Source organism: Neolamprologus multifasciatus, chromosome 18, assembly GCF_963576455.1.
Source record: "Neolamprologus multifasciatus chromosome 18, fNeoMul1.2, whole genome shotgun sequence".
Taxonomy (NCBI): domain Eukaryota; kingdom Metazoa; phylum Chordata; class Actinopteri; order Cichliformes; family Cichlidae; genus Neolamprologus; species Neolamprologus multifasciatus.
The window spans coordinates 37,089,662-37,105,731 of record NC_140456.1 but is presented as its reverse complement, the minus strand read 5'-3'; the positions used below and the strand labels follow the sequence as shown (position 1 = coordinate 37,105,731).

Below are 16,070 nucleotides of genomic sequence, written 5' to 3'. Positions count from 1 at the left end.
TTCTTGGTGTCCGGGGCTGGGCGCTCAGGTATGTACCAGCTCACTCCCGGTGACTACTTGGCGGGGCCTGGCGCCTGCTGCTCGGTCAGGCCTCTTCCGGGGCGCGGGGGGCCCTCGGGCCTCCGGCCTCTGTGCCTGCGGCTCGGTTCACTCTGGCACAGCTGGCTGCCGGCAGAGCCGGCGGGCACGCCGGTGCAGCCCCCTCTAGCTTCTGCCCGGTGGCTACTGGGTGACCCCTCATCTGGGGATCCTCAGCCCTTCCCATGAAGGTGGCACGGATGCCCCTCCGGTGGTCCTCCTTGGGCTCTTGCACTCTGGGGCCTCTGGATGTCTGGGGCCTGGATCTCCTCCATGCCTGCTTCATGCCCTGGGGGACGGGGCTATGGCTCTCTACATCCTCTAGCAGACCATTACATGGGGAAACCATTTGAATACAAGCGCGCCGATCCACACAGGTGTGCACATGGGTGTTCACTATTCGTAGACTTAAATCACACCTTTCTTGGCTGCTACTTCAAAGCACATTGTGCGCTGTCTGTCCTGCGTGCTGCACAACAACATTCAATATTTAGTATTTACTGCTGTTTTCACTTAGCTAGATTAATGCGATGGTGTTGTGTATAGTATGTTGCATTGTTTTGTTGTTTTTTTTGCTTGTTTTCTATTCTTTTTCTCTCAACAGGTGATCCCGGAGATATTTTTTCTTCCCCCCTTTCTCACTGTCCCTCTCCCCTTCTGTTTTTCTTTTCCTTCCTCTTTCTTTCTCCCTTTCCTATCCCTCACTCATGTCTGTCCCGTCTGTAACAACTGAAAATAAAATAAATAATAAAAACAAAGGTCGATCAAATGGACCAATACGGCAATGCCATGATGATCCATTTGGCAAAATAAATCCATTGGGTATCCTTGTTGGTCTTCAGACAACAATTCTGACGGCTAAAGAACCAAATGGGACAGGCGGAAAAAAAAAAAAAAAAAAAAAAAAAAAAAAAAAAAAAAAAAAAGACATGCTGTGGAAGAGAGACAGAGGTTAATAACAGATATGATTCAATACAGAGAGGTCTGTTAATACATAGTGAGCGAGAAGGGTGACTGGAAAGGAAAAACTCAATGCATCATGGGAATCCCCCGGCAGCCTACATCTATTGCAGCATAACTAAGGGAGGATTCAGGGTCACCTGGTCCAGCCCTAACTATATGCTTTAGCAAAAAGGAAAGTTTTAAGCCTAATCTTGAAAGTAGAGATAGTGTCTGTCTCCCGAATCCAAACTGGAAGCTGGTTCCACAGAAGAGGGGCCTGAAAACTGAAGGCTCTGCCTCCCATTCTACTTTTAAATACTCTAGGAACAACAAGTAGGCCTGCAGAGCGAGAGCGAAGTGCTCTAATAGGGTGATATGGTACTACAAGGTCATTAAGATAAGATGGGGCCTGATTATTTAAGACCTTGTATGTGAGGAGCAGGATTTTGAATTCAATTCTGGATTTGACAGGAAGCCAAAACAGGAGAAATATGCTCTCTCTTTCTAGTCCCTGTCAGGACTCTTGCTGCAGCATTTTGGATTAACTGAAGGCTTTTCAGTGAGTTTTTTGGACATCCTGATAATAATGAATTACAGTAGTCCAGCCTGGAAGTAATAAATGCATGAACTAGTTTTTCAGCGTCACTCTGAGACAGGATATTTCTAATTTTAGAGATGTTGCACAAATGGAAGAACGCAGTCTTACATATTTGTTTAATATGTACGTTGAAGGACATGTCCTGGTCAAAAATGACTCCAAGGTTCCTCACAGTGTTACTGGAGGCCAAGGTAATGCCATCCAGAGTAAGAATCTGGTTAGATACCATATTTCTAAGCTTTTCAGCGCCGAGTACAATGACCTCAGTTTTATCTGAGTTAAGAAGCAGAAAGTTAGTGGCCATCCAAGTCTTTATGTCTTTAAGACATTCCTGCAGTTTAACTAATTGGCGTGTGTTATGGTGAACTAGGGCTGGGTGATATGGCCTAAAATTCATATCGCGATATAATTTGAAGCATGTGCGGTAACGATATATATCACGATATATTCTTTTCTTCTGTATGACGTATTTTTCACACTATAAGGCACACTTAAAATCCTTTAATTTTCTCAAAAATCGAGAGTGTGCCTTATGTATGAATTCTGGTTGTGCTTACTGACCTCGAACCGATTTGGGCGTGCAGAAATGTTGCTGCTTTATCAGGTGTAACAATTAAGTTTTACATCCATGCATCCATGAAAACAGAATTTATTAAATTTAACGAAGTTAGAAGTTAAGAGGAAGTTAGCTCGCTAGTTTACACCTACATATTTCATACCATGTTCTGACAGAGATTTCTGAAACTAATTCAAACGTACAGCTCTGCTATCACTTCCAACATAAATGAAGACAGAAAACTAAACAGCAGTGACGTTTGCAGGGTTACTGAAGTTGGACTACCTGGTATATAATGTTGTGCTACGTGATTGCTAGCGACACAGCTATGTTAGCATAACATTAGCACAGTGAAGCTGGAGGATGAACGCCAACTTTTATTCCACTCGATAAAAGTTAACATGAGGGATTCTGGTGGTCAGGGACAAATGCAATCGCATAGCAGGATGTTATACACGGGCCAAACTTCAGTCAGGAGAACAACTGAGATTATTCATCCACAATACGAGGTTAGTCATTAATATACTGCAACAACATGGGAACAGAGCAGCTGTGAGAGAATTCAACATTAATGAATCAATGTTACAGAAGTGGAGGAAGCGCAGTTTTTGGCTTTCCCCATATTTCAAAAGTGCTTCATCTCTTTGCTATGACTGTCGCCCGCCATGATTTGCAGATGATAATGGTTGTAGCCGCTGCGATGCTTTCGACCAAAACAGGCACAGCTTGATGACATCATCACCATGTGCTATCACGATAGAGCGATATAGTCAAAATCTCTATCGTTGGCCAAATTTATATTGTTTCTATCGTATGTCGTTTATGTCGCCCACCCCCATGGTGAACCAATTAGTGATGGGTCGTTCGCGAACAAAATGGCTCTTAGAGCCAGCTCTTTGACGTGAACGACGCGAGCCGGGTCCTTATCGCGAGCCGTCACGTGTTTTTTTTTTTTTCTTTCTCTCAGCCTCTCTCTCGCACTTTTTTTCTGCTTCACTGGGCAGAGGGGGGAGGGGCGGTAGTTACACTCAGTAGCACAGGAACAGAGCCAGAGGGAGAGAAAGAAAGCCAGGGACAACAACGTCACATTAGAAAGGTATAGTAATCATCCACAACTATTTTCAGTTGCAGATGATAAAGGATTCAGAAAGTTTATTCATGCGGGCCCATATGACAGAGAATATGCATGTTATTTTTGTTTTCATATTTTAATTTATATTGAATTGTGTTGTGGTTTGCAGTGTTTTGTGTTGTTGAACTTTAAATTTGTAAAAGGAAAAAGCTGAAAATTTAAATAGTTAAAAGTTGAAATTTGAATAGTTGATTTTTGTATTATATGATTTATTTATTACATTTTATGTGGAGTGAATAAATAAAAGTATAATTACGGTGGCCCCTAGAGACAAAGCACATACAAACTTCAAATCACGTACGAACTCTGAAGCACGTACAAACCCTGAAGCACGTACAAACTCCAAAACACGTAAAAACTCCAAAACATGTAAAAACACGTACAAACTCAGAAGCACATAAAAACTCAAAACACGTACAAAAGTCAACAGATGTGCTCCAGAATGCTAGGCGCAGTGTTGAGCTTTTGTTACCTAGTGGCTACACAAGCCAGCAAGTACCAACGACCGGATTTGGTGTGTGGTAGTAACAGGTAAATGAACATTGTTTTTAAATTATTTGAATATATATGAGTGCCTGTGTATAAATACACAAACATGCTTTCAATTGTGTAATTTAAGTGATCTAGTAGCTCTGCTTTGGAAGTTCAGTTCATGCTAGAAATGTGTTTTGGAGTTTGTACGTGTTTTGTCTCTAGGGGCCACCGCATATATTTATATATAAACATATATAAATAAAACCACTTTTTTTACGTTAGTAATTCCTTTTGTGCATAATTTAATATTATTGTTAATAATAAATTAATTAAAGCAACAAAACAACCTGAAGAGCCGGTTCGGAGCCGAAAGAGCCGGCTCTTTTTAGTGAGTCGAACCGAAAGAGCCGGATCTCTAAAAAGAGCCGGAAATCCCATCACTAGAACCAATACAGGAATTGAACCATAAATTGGGTGTGGGGGAGATTACCATTTTATGACTAAGGATGTTGTTAGAAACAGTTGGAAGTGACGCACACAGAGAGACACACATTCTCACATACTCACTCAAACACACACACACACACACACGTTCAAGCAAGAAAAATTAGAAAAAAGACTGTCAGAAAAATAGATTTTTAAAATATCAGAAGAAAGATTCTTCTTCTTACACTTGTGACACTGGACAATATCTACACACTATATCTTGTTGATACAAAAGAAACTGCTGGTCATGTATAGAGTAAGACAACAGTCAGATTGATTTGACTTTTTGTTTTGCTCACATATTTTTTCACTTTGCTGTTTTGCCAAACAAAAATTTTTGAGACATGTCGCAGTCGCAAGGTTTGTTTCTATGTCTGCATCATTTACAGTTACAAAGTTAATTAATCAAAAGGGGAGAAAACCTCAACAGAAAGTGAGATAACACCATCACCCTCTAGTATATAAGCCTGCAGTTTAGCTCGTAAAACAAAGACCCAGAACTTCAACTCTCTAAATGTGATATTTGCAGCACATTTTTTGTTTTATTTTAAGTATAGTGGATCCAATCCCTTGGTGTAATGCTGGTGTTTGGGCATCTGAAGAATCTGGATGCAAAGTTGAAGGTTCTTGCTGAATTTCTGGTTAGGAAAAAAAAATCAACTCCGATCAGTACTTGCTTCGTACAAAAAGATAGCAAATTTCTTTTTTGTGGGTGTGTCTTAATTACTCACAGCATCCATAAAGCCCGTTTACACGAGCAATGTCATTGGCACTCATTTGGAAAGCATTTTCAAAATTACGATTAGGATTGGACCTGGCAACAATTGTTGGCTTCCCATTCTTGGAGAAGTAGAATCTAAAAGAACAAACAACAGCACACAAACACACACACAAACATACATACGCGGTTATATTGGGAAAACAGAGGAGAAAATGGGCCCATAAAGTATTTAACATTAAAAATCCATCCCCCACTTTCTTGCAGAAAATGCAAAACATGTAAGGGGATATAAAACCTTACAAAGTCATAGTGCATGACAGAGGTGAAGTCATAGGGAGTCTGCAAATTGTTGGTCTGCACTTTCACAAAGTTGTGCTCTTTTCCTAAAGAGAAATTTCCATAAAATATTACATGTTTTTATATGCTTCCACTTCAAAATCCGTCTTCAGTCTCAGCTCTTTGAAGATGTATACATCGAAATGCTAGCTAATCTCTCCTGTGGTCATTTGTTTGATAGTCTTGGGACTAAAGAAATACCAACAAAATCTTCTATGCAGTGCTCGCTTGAACTGCAGTGTTTTATGTGCTGAGTTTGGAAAAGCACAGATTACTTGTAATATGTACACTGCTGTGAAACAGGAGGATGTCCCATTGTGTACTAAGTTAACTGTAACCAATGTTTTGGGTAGTTCAGCTGACCTGGGATGATGTTCCCAGTAAGGATCCTCACATGCTGATCTCTGTCAGAGCGGACCTGCTCGTGGTGGAAGCCCAGAGCATGAAGAGCCTCATGTTGCACCGTCGACTGATACAAGCAACCATTTCTCTGTAGGGAGATTGGCTGTCCTCCACTCTGACGGCCCAGGTATGAATAACACCTGATATAGACACTGACATCACTTAAAAAATAGATGGACTGTTCTATTGCCTAGCACTATGCATCCTCCTCCTTCAGCTAGTCATGCTAAGGCTAAAGTACCAAAAAAAGCAATGACAGTAATCATGTGACTTTGACACTGTGGCTCTATAGACACTGCTCGAACCACACTTTAGCTTTTGTACTTTAATATCTTAAATAATATTTTAAAATAAAAAACACACATATCCATTATCAACTAAAGTAAATAAACAGATACCGGTCAAATCAATCTCAGAAGATTTTTAAACGTCTGTCATCCCTTAATCATCTAATAACCCACCAGATTCATTTTTTCACCTTACAAGGGGCCGGTCTCTAGTTTTGGAACTAGTGGACCAAATAGTATGTGAAATAATTAAGAGCAGATGAATAAAATGCGCTTTACACTCCTATGCAACAGTATAAATTTCATCTAGTAGCAAACAAAAATAAAACTGGACATTTTACAGTACAAGGTGTCAGGGGTCGTGTGCGGAGGCGAGGAAGAGATGACCCACACGCAGGACTCTTGGTGCAGAATGAGGTTTATTGGAAACGGAGACAAAAGATGACAGGATGGCTGGCTGAACTTAATGGATTGGTAGACTAACTGGCTGACTGAACTGAACACGCGACAGGAACAACATCAATGACACGACAGTGAATGAGTGGAAACAGAGGACTTAAATACACAGACTGATGAGGATGATAATGAGAGACCGGTGAGTACACAGCTGAACATAATCTGGCTAATAACACAAGAGACAAGCTGACACAGGAAAAGCAGGAAGTGAGAACATTGATGTGGCAACATAACCTAAATGTGACAAAACTGAAAACACTGGGTCACCGACCCAGGAACCCTGACACAAGGTCAATGCAGAATGGTCCTTCAAGAACCTGTTTTGATGACACATACAGAATATTTGTAATGCAATCATTTTCAGAATTGCATTTTTGAAGGGTTTTGAGGGTGTGGGTGTATCAGTCCTGTCCTGCCATATAAATACAAGGACAGTCTAAGTACAGCAAGTGCATTCTCACCCTTTTCCAGAGAAGAAGTGAATGAAATCTGTCTGGTTTGTACGCCAGACAAACCGGACGCAGGTGGAATTGTGGAAGGTGACTAGGGCACTGATGATGATGTTGCGCTCTTGGTTGCCTGCAGATTCAAATATGAGTCTGATGAGGAGCTTCTTCAGTATTCAGTATCTTCAGCCATTTCAACTTGGCAGCATAAACAGTATTTACAATCTGTGCTGCTTTGAGGATCTCTGAGTTCCCATCCCTATCTATCTATCTATCTATCTATCTATCTGTCTGCCTGTCTGTCCACATATATGAGAGAGAAAAATTGAGAAAGTGGCATTAAATGAAAACATAATTTGAAAATTGTGTGCATCTGTATATGATATCAATTCAGAATACTTATACAAATATGACTTTTCAGTTTAAATGCTTTTTAGTTAATCTGACAATAAAACAGCATAGTTAACAAAGCAGTATTTTTGGAAACCACTTGAAATATATATTATATATATTTATATAATAATGGGTTTTATTTAACTATTTTTATCCATCTCTCCTTTTCATAAAGTCTGTGTTTAATGGTTAAAGTTTGTACTGCTTACTGTATTCAGTGCCAATGGAGACAGGTACATAGACATAGGGTTCAGTTTTAGGCCACTTGCAGCCAATGGCTGTGCATGGATCAGCATTCCTGGTAGTAGTGGGTACAATGTCACCATGAACCAACACTTTTGCTGCAGAACAACAAACAGAGAGTGGTTAAATGCTCGATACTTAGGCTGCCATTTGCTCAGTTATGTCAAAACAAAGAGGTAAATGCTTACAGCATTTACTTTATTGATTGCACAATTACAATGTTTGATAATAACACAAATAAAACAGCTGACTAAGACAAGCCAGTAAATGACCAAAAGGTTGATTGATCATTGTGTCTGTTGGGAGTCTATTTTATGTTACAGTTTTTTTTTTTTAACAGAATTAAACTTTGCACAATAGTTAGTTCAACCTCCACAACATGTAGTTGTTTTGGCACAACCTTGTGGCGGCAAATGCCTTTGAACATGAAGCAGTTGAGTAAGTACAAATATCTAAAGAATGGTCACTTTTGACTTGCTATTCATCACTATCTCCTTGCTTTTATCATGAATGTCACAATTATTTATACTTGTACCGGCTGAATAGTCATTGTCCTTACAACTAATAGTCTTCATTTCATTGCTTGTGTCAGTGCACTCAAAATTGTTGAACATCTTGTCAAACAATTTGTACACCCATTTTGAAAACCCTATTTTTAAGGAGTTTCCATAAAAATCTCCATAAATTACTTTTCTCAGGTGAACCTTATCTCACACTAATGAAAATTGGTGTGTGTTACTCTTACTTGCAACCAATGAAAAGCCTCTTCTACCCAGTCACAGGTGAATCGCGTTACAGTATCCCCTACTCTACAAGTATATATATAATGTAAACCAACAGACAGGATTGGCATGAGGTGCACACTGAATCTACAAAACTGCAGAACATGGAACGTCAGCCTTGTGGAAGAGGGGTGAGGATCGGTGGAGGACGAGGACAAAACCGGGTAAGAAGAGGCCAACCACATAAACACGTTCCTGACGAAATCAGGGCAACACTTGTGGATCATGTGATAAACCGTGGCCTCACAATGGCCGAGGCTGGTCGAAGGGTGCAGCCAAATGTTGGGAGAACTACTGTAAGTTCTATTATTCAGACATTTCGTCGGGAAAACAGGTGAGCATACTGTAATGTAGTTATTCAGCACAAACTAATTTGCTCTGCACTTTCATAGTCATACAGGAGGCTTGCATTAGGACATGACCTTATACATCTTTACATATAGACGTACTGTAACTGAAGCGCAGACTTGGCCCAGGTGTGGCATAGTGTGCTGTGGTACAATACAGTAATGCTGTAAGGAAAGGAGTTTTGAATGATAGTCCTGTAACAATTACTGTAAGCATGTTTGCGCTTATTTATGTTTGTGTTTTTTCATCTGCATCTCAAAAAGGACTGCCAGACAACCTAGAAGAGGTGGAAGAGGTCCACTTTTGACTCCGCAGCAAGAGGAAAGAATTTGTGCAATGGTGGCTGCAAATAACGCTGAGAGAAATACAAAGAACTGTCGTAGAAGATGACACCATCTTCGGAAATATTCAGTCAATATCAATTTCCACCATAGACGGAGTCCTCAGACGGAATGAAATGTCCATGAAGCAAATGTACAAAGTACCATTTGAACAGTGATCGAGTGAAGGAGCTCCGTCACCAGTATGTACAGGTAAAACATGTTTGCATATGTACCTCTGTTTACTGTAAAAGTTTAGGCCATGTACTGCACTTACATTTATGCATGTTACTGTAATCCTATTTACAATTCAAACTGTACAATCTGTTGTGCCAAATGCACCATTACAGACTTTTTCATTCTCATCCTTTGTATAGCGTATCCTGGAATTGGAGACACGTATCCTGGAATTGGCACACATTTGTATATCTTGACGAAGCGGGATTCAATCTCGCAAAAGGCAGACGGCGTGGACGAAATCACATTGGAGAAAGAGCCACCATTGATGTCCCAGGCCAACGAGGAGGAAATATTACAATGTGTGCAGCAATCTCAGAAAATGGCGTTCACACCCATATTCCTCGTATTGGTGCATACAATACACAACACCTGTTGGCTTTTCTGGACGCTCTTTATAGGGACCTAATCCCACAAAATGAAAGGGATGATCCTGGTGACAATCGGACAATGTATGTAGTGGTTTGGGATAATGTTAGCTTCCATCACTCTGCTGTAGTCAGGCAGTGGTTTGCAGCAAACGACAGGATGCTTATGGAGTTTCTTCCTCCTTACACTCCGTTCCTAAATCAAATAGAGGAGTTTTTCTCTTCCTGGAGGTGGAAGGTATATGACAGGCATCCACATACCCAAATGACCCTGCTAGCAGCTATGGATGCAGCTTGTGATGACATCACAGCAGAGTCCTGCAGAGGGTGGATTCGACACTCCAGAAGATACTTTCCCCGATGCATCGATAGAGCTGACATTCGCTGTGATGTTGATGCAAATATGTGGGCAGACAGATGGGAGCGTCTAGATATCAATGATTGATATGCAGCAGTGTCTGTTTTTCAGTTGGTTTGTTTTTGTTTCATAACTACTGCAGTAAGGTTTACTGTCTAAGTGAGTTTGTGTTTGCTGTAAAATGTTTGATTTACTGTATTTCCCCAGTTGCATAATGCTGTGAACACTTTCAAATGAATATTATCAAGAGTGCATATGAAGTGTCTTGATTGTCCTTTACAATTTATGGTTTTCAACATGCCATGCATGCTGTCCAGACTTGACATGTCATTGGGAAGCACCTACAAAGAAATCCGTCACAATGAGAACATGTTCAAACCATTTGATTTTGTGACCAAAGGTGCTGGTGTTATGACTTGTAATTGTGACACTTTGTTTGATATAAGTACTTGCTTTTGATGAATATATTATCTGTTTTGATTAAGGGACTTGCTTTTGAAGCATTGACTACTTATTTTGAGCAACTGACTTGCTTTTGAACAACTGACTTTTGTTTTTTAAGAAGTGACTCACTTTTGCAAGTTATCCACCATGTTTTGCAGTTTGCACTAATTGTTTTGAAAAGAGCCTTAGTAGTGGTGCAGAGATCAATTCTGTTGTGAGAAATGCACCAAAGCAACTGAGAAAAACTGTAACATGTCAGTTCTCAGGGATCTTTCATTTTCATCCAGAATTTATATGTTAACAAAAAAAGAGTTTTATTTTGTAAATCTTCACTTACTTGAGTTAGCATTGACTTTTTCAATGATCGCTGAGGCGCCCAGAAACTCATCTGTGGATACAAGAGGAAACCAGCAGATTAACTTTAAGCTCTTATATTAAAAACACCTCAATATGTTGGAAGTATTTCATCACTGAACGCACCAGTTATATTTCTAATGACAGCAGCCCTCTGCAATAAAAAACAAGACATTTTCAACTTACTCTTAATCACATTTGAAATCACACTGACAAATGTTATTGTTGGATATTTGTTGCAAACAAAAACTATTATGTGAAAATACTTCAACTGTGTCACGCTTAAACGCTCATAACATCTTAGAAATCTGGAAATCCATCGTCACCACCGTGTTAAGCAGACATGGTTATAATTACATGACTTTCACAGAACAGCCGGCAGTGTTGAACAACATTTAATACCTTTGCTGGAAGAGTCAAGCTTACCAGACAAACGGCTGTCATTGACAGGCAGATGGAGAAGAAAAAGGCTGGAGTCATGATGTTGGTCCTTTGCAGTTAACCTACAGTCAAAATCTGAACAGCACTGTTTAATACCTCGGCTCCTGAGTAAGGAGAACTGTCTCTATCAATTCTCAGTAAGCAAGACACACATGAAAGAAGATTATGTATGAATAGATGAGAAATTTCAAGTGACAAAAGACTCAGTGCTACGTGAGACAAAGGGCTGGGATGGAAACCACGAAACAGGTTTTTAAGATTAGTTTTTCTAAATAAAGCATCCTTGCGTGCAACCTGATCAAACCACAAGCTGTGCTTAAAATGATTACATAAGAGATCAGATATAAATCAGTAAATGGAGAAACAGAGTTTAAATGTTCATTTTATTTCTTAAAAAACTATTTATTTAGTTATCTGTTCATTACAATTGATCCACTTTTTTCTTGGAATTATTATTTTTATTTATACACAGAAAACAGTTGCAGGTGGATGATTCAAAAATGAAGAAGTAAAGCTGTCAACAACAAAAATAGGCTCACGTGTAACAAGAAAAAAAAACATCTCTAAGCTGGCTCACCAGAGGATACAAATAACAAAGGACAGCATATTTTAGTAAGGAGGTCTATTTTTGAATTCCTGATAGTCCCTAGGAATAGAAGCAAAGGCACGTATTACCGTACCTGCTAGTCTTACTGGTTCATGAACAGAAAGTTACAGTTTGTGAAGTGTGATCTAAATAGGAGTGTTTACTGGAAGCTTTTGGGCAGCACCACAGTCACGCTGGCGTTGAGATAGGGACATGCTATGCGATGTGCTGTGAGGCCAGAGTGCTACCCAATTCAACACTGTGCAGCAAATCACGAGCCTGTGATATCCCCATATGTAGAGCTGGTACACTTTACAAGTGTCAGAAACCTTTCCCTTCTTTCTTATTCTTTTTCTTAGAAAGTGGAGTTCCAAAGATCACTCTTAAACTCAGAGACGAAGAAAAATAAATGCTAAAGATTTGAAAATCAAAACCATACACAAAAGTCCAATTTGATCAGATTAGAAATACAAATCTTTAACAAACTAATAGTGATTTAAGCTACATTAGCTAATGTTTTTGACACTTTGGAAGAAAAAAAAATAAGCAGACACTTTATAAGTCACAGCAATGTATACATATTATGGCAACAGTTTGAACTTTTGACATATTTCATGAATTGTGTTTTAAATCTGTGTCACTGATTTGTGTCATAAAATTATGCCTCCATCTTTCTGTTGCAGCAAGAAAAATCTTATTTAGTGGCAAACCACGCAACTGAAGCAGCAACGCCTCTGTGTGAGCGCACTGTCACATCATAGTATTGTGGGACGCCACTTGGTGTTCGCCCGCTCTGTGGTAGAGTATCATTTCCTGTTCCTGCTCAAACACAGTGGTGTTTCTGAGTAGCTTATCTGCTTAGCAATTTAATTAAAAACTTTTAAATACATTCTTTTTTCATAGTATAATATTCACGTGCTTCATCCAAAGCACAATCTCTGTGCACTTACGATCTAATTTATAGCCAAATTATTCACTCACTGTATCTGTACTGTTTTGCTACCTTAGCTTAGCTCGTAGCCAGCTCCCTAGCACCATGGCTGCTTCACCTGTCCCTCCTGCACTTTCCTGCTCATTGTGTCAGATGTTTAGCTACTCCTCGGCCTCCTTTAGCAGTAATGATACCTGTAACAAATGTAGCATATTTGCTGCTCTGGAAGCCAGGATTACTGAATTGGAGGCTCGGCTTCGGACCCTTCATTCACCAACATTATCTGCTAATGCTAAATAGGCTGCCGTTATTAACTAATGCTAATTTGATGTGAATTAGCATTATGCACTAATGCTAACACTTACTTTTTAACAATGTGAGTAGCTAATGCTAACACTATTTCCCTTAACTTTATAACAATGTGAACGGCTAATGCTAACACTCTTTTCCTTAGCATTACAACATCTGAGCTGCTAATGCTAAGTAGGCCACCATTAGTACCTACGTCTAATTTAAGGCAAATACGCATTAGAACCTTATGCTCATATCGTTTTCCTTTGCTTTATAACAATGTGAGCAGCTACTGCTAAATAGCATTAGCTAATAACAGCAGTCTAATTTAATGCAAGTTAGCATCATTTGAATTATAACGATGTGAGGAGTTAATGCTAAGTAAGCTGCCAATAGCGGCTAATTCTAATTAGGGCTGAATAATTATTACCAGCTAATGCTAATATCGTTTTCTCTTCCCTTTTAACAATGTGAGCGCAAGTGCTAGGTAGGCTGATGCTAGCAGCTAATGCTAAAGCTAAAGCTAATTTAATGTGAATTAGCATTATATTAGTGAAGAGTTAATGCTAAGTAGACTGCCATTAGTGGCTAATGCTAATTTTAAGTGAATAGGAATTGGCAGCTAATGCTAATACCATATTTTCTTGCTTTATAGCAATGTGACCAGCTAATACTTAGTAGGTTGCCGTTATTAGCTAATACTAATTTGAGGTGAACTAGCATTATCCCATTATGCTAACAATGTTGATGTGAAGACTTAATGCTAAATAGTACGCCATTAGTGGCTAATTCTAATTTTAGATGAAAAAGCATTAAAAGCTAATGCTAATACCATATTTTCTTGCTATATATCAATATCAGTAGCTAATGCTAGGTATGTAGCCATCATTAGCTAATGCTAATTTAGGTGAATTAGCATTATCCCCTAATGCTAACAATTTTTTTGCCAACTCTTTTCCCTTGCATTATAACAATATGAGCAGCTAATGCTAAGAATGCTGCCATTATTAAAATGGCAGCATTCTAAACATTAAATTAATTCTAATTTAATGTGAGTTAGGTAATGCTAATTATTATGTGTGTTAGCATTATCTGCTGCTGCTAGCAATGTTTTATCTTACCTTTTAACAATATCAGCAGCTAATGCTAACATTACTTTCATTTCAGTTAAGTCTATTTAGCATTAATTAACTTTATTTAGCATTAAGAAGTTTATGCTAAATAGGCTACCATTAGTGGCTAATGCTTATTTTAGGTGAATAAGCATTGGCAACTAATGCTAATACCATATTCTCTTGATTTCTAACAATGTGAGCAGCTATTGCTAAGAAGGTTGCCGTTATTAGCTAATGCTAATTTATCCGCTAATCCTAACAATGTTTTTTCTTACATTTTAACAATGTGATGTGTGTTACCGTTAATAACTATTGCTAATTTGATGTGAATTAGCATTATCAAATAATGCTAAGTACTTTCCCTTGCATTATAACAATGTGACCAGCTAATGCTAAGAAGGCTACTGTTATTAGGTAATGCTAATTTGATGCGAGTTTGTTAGCATTATCGGGTAATGCTAACACTTATCCCTTCCCTTTTAATAATGTGAGCAGCTAGTGCTAAGGCTGATGTTATCAGCTAATGCTAATTTGATGTGAATTAGCATTGTATTAGTGAGGAGTTAATGTTAAGTAGACTGCCATTAGTCGCTAAAGCTAATTTTAGATAAATAGAAATTGGCAGCTAATGCTAATACCATATTTTCTTTCCTTATAACAATGTGACCAGCTAATGCTAAGCAGGTACCGTTATTAGCTAATACTAATTTGAGGTGAATTAGCATTATCCGCTTATGCTAACAATGTTTTTTCTTACTTTTTAACAATACGCCATTAGTGGCTAATTCTAATTTTAGATGAAAAAGCATTAACAGCTAATGCTCACACTCTTTGCTTTGTAAGAATGATAGCAGCTAATGATACGAAGTCTACCGTTATTAACTAATGCTAATTTGATGTGAATTGGCATTATCCGATAATGGTAACTCTTTTCCCCTGCATTACAACGACGTCAGGAGTTAATGCTAAGTAGGCTGCCATTAGGGGCTAACTCTAATTAGGGGTGAATAATTATTAGCAGCTAATGCTAATACCGTCTTCTCTTTCCTTATAACAACTTGAGCAGCTAATGCTAATTTGATGTGAATTAGCATTCTATTAGTGAGCAGTTAATGCTAATTTGATGTGAATTAGCATTATATTAGTGAGCAGTTAATGCTAAGAAGGCTGCCCTTATTAACTAATACTACGTTGTCGTGAATTGGCATTATGCGCTACTGCTAATACTGTTTTCCCTTACTTTTTAACAACGTGATCAGCAAATTCTAAGTACGCTGTTGTAAATAGCTAATTCTAATTTAATGTGAGTTAGCATTATCCAATAATGCTAATACTGTTTTCTCTTACTTATTAAAAATGATAGTAGCTAATACTAATACTCTTTTCCATTGGGTGACAACGAAGTGAGGAGTTAATGCTAAGTAGGCTGCCATTAGCAGCTAAAGGTAATTTGAGGTGAATAAGCACTAGTGGCTAATGCTAATACCCTTTTCTCTTGTGTTATAATGGTGTGAATGTTAATATTGTTCTCAAACAACAGAATGAGAATGAAATATTGATTCTAACAGGGCCCATATACAGCTTTAGCTTAGCAGCATTAGCTTATCAGAGTTTCCATCATGGTCACACAAATCTTTAGCAGAGCAAAGTGGCCTACTTAGGAATAGCTGCTCAAGTTGTAGAAAGCAAAGGGAAAACAGTAATAGCATTAGCTGCTAAATGTGCACTTGAGAACAAATTTATTGTGAATTCAGCTTCCATTTCCAAATGTTAGCGGCTCCTTTGTCACACACACAGACTGAAATGATTCACAGCCTTGCTTCTGTCAGTGTCACTGAGACTGTGGACATACAGCATGGGAAACATACACATGGATGACACTTTATTAGGTACACAGTGACCACTATCTCAGGTACACCTGTGACCTAATAAAGTGTATCTAAAG

At 38.7% G+C, this 16,070-nt stretch overlaps 1 protein-coding gene across 2 annotated transcripts; it reads right to left on the bottom strand.

The window, feature by feature from the left end:
- Positions 1-4,989: 4,989 nt before the first annotated feature.
- Positions 4,990-16,050, bottom strand: LOC146498598 (high choriolytic enzyme 1-like). Of its 2 annotated transcripts, XM_085140073.1 has the most exons (8): positions 11,188-16,050; positions 10,888-10,915; positions 10,745-10,795; positions 7,517-7,648; positions 6,930-7,047; positions 5,687-5,865; positions 5,283-5,370; positions 4,990-5,122 (listed from the first exon to the last, which is right to left on the bottom strand). In XM_085140073.1, exons 1-8 carry the CDS (start codon positions 11,239-11,241, stop codon positions 4,990-4,992), a joined length of 783 nt encoding a protein of 260 aa, XP_084996199.1. In that variant the 5' UTR covers positions 11,242-16,050. The 2 variants fall into 2 exon arrangements, with proteins under 2 accessions (XP_084996199.1, XP_084996198.1); XM_085140072.1 differs by having other exon boundaries at positions 5,047-5,370.
- Positions 16,051-16,070: the final 20 nt, after the last annotated feature.